The 979-nt window shown below is 44.8% G+C and overlaps 1 protein-coding gene across 1 annotated transcript in view; it reads right to left on the bottom strand.

Moving 5' to 3' along the window:
- Positions 1-979, bottom strand: part of LOC101855832 (tubulin alpha-1 chain) — a gene marked incomplete in the record, with an annotated part of 13,064 nt that overhangs the window by 8,965 nt on the left and 3,120 nt on the right. Inside the window, 2 exon segments of the mRNA XM_005110542.3 lie at positions 28-136; positions 362-554. Of these exon segments, the coding sequence (XP_005110599.2) occupies positions 28-136; positions 362-554 (302 nt within the window).

The raw sequence follows: 979 nt of genomic DNA, 5'->3' as shown, positions 1-979 counted from the left end.
GTGTTGACCAAATGTTGCTATGGTTACCTGTGGTGCTGGATAGATAGAGAACTCCAGCTTGCACTTCTTGCCATAGTCCACGGACAACCGCTCCATGAGCAGGGACGTGAACCCGGACCCCGTACCACCACCGAAGCTGTAGAACAAACAGTTCGACATAAAATTTGTTTTTTGTTCATGACGTTAATATGACTACCATGACATACTGTACAGAGAACGAAGGTGTAAAACTAACAACAGCAACAACAACCAACAATAAATCAATCAATCAAAATACTTTTCTTAAAAACAAACCTAAAAAAGCAGCAACAAAAAACAACCACACACACACACACAAAAAAGAAAAAAAATCAACTCTGACCTGTGGAAAAGCAAGAAGCCCTGCAGTCCAGTGCACTGGTCCGCCAGTTTCCTGATGCGGTCCACGACTAGGTCAATATGCTCCTTGCCGATGGTGTAGTGACCGCGGGCGTAGTTATTGGCAGCATCCTCGTTGCCGCTGATCAGCTGTTCAGGGTGGTACAGCTGGCGGTACGGGCCCACTCGGACCTCGTCTGGATGGTAAGGAAATGAATGTTCATGTTTTACTTACGAAGTAAAGTTGACGCAGTTTAGGTTACCGAAAAGCCGGTCTACTTCGATTCCGCTTGTCAGGGCTAAGTCGAGCCTCCTCTGGATGATAGATGAAGGATTTTTTGTAAGTTTTATTAACGGTGCCGTTGACGCAATTTAAGTTACTACTTTTAAGGGTGGTAAAGATGGCGGTACGGGCCAATGCGGATCTCGTCTGGATGGTAAGAAAAGGATTGTTTATGTTTTATTCCCGGCGCCATTGACGCAGTTTAGGTTACCTAAGGTCTGGTCTCCTTCAATCCCGCCTGTCGGGGTTATGTCGGGTCTCACCTGAGTGGAAAAGATTTATTTTTTAATTTTCATTGTTTTATTTACGATGCCATTCACGCGGTTTAGGTTACTTAAG

Source organism: Aplysia californica, unplaced genomic scaffold (assembly GCF_000002075.1).
Source record: "Aplysia californica isolate F4 #8 unplaced genomic scaffold, AplCal3.0 scaffold00908, whole genome shotgun sequence".
NCBI lineage: Eukaryota > Metazoa > Mollusca > Gastropoda > Aplysiida > Aplysiidae > Aplysia > Aplysia californica.
Note: the sequence above shows the minus strand (reverse complement) of the source record. Positions and strands in the feature narration are given on the sequence as shown.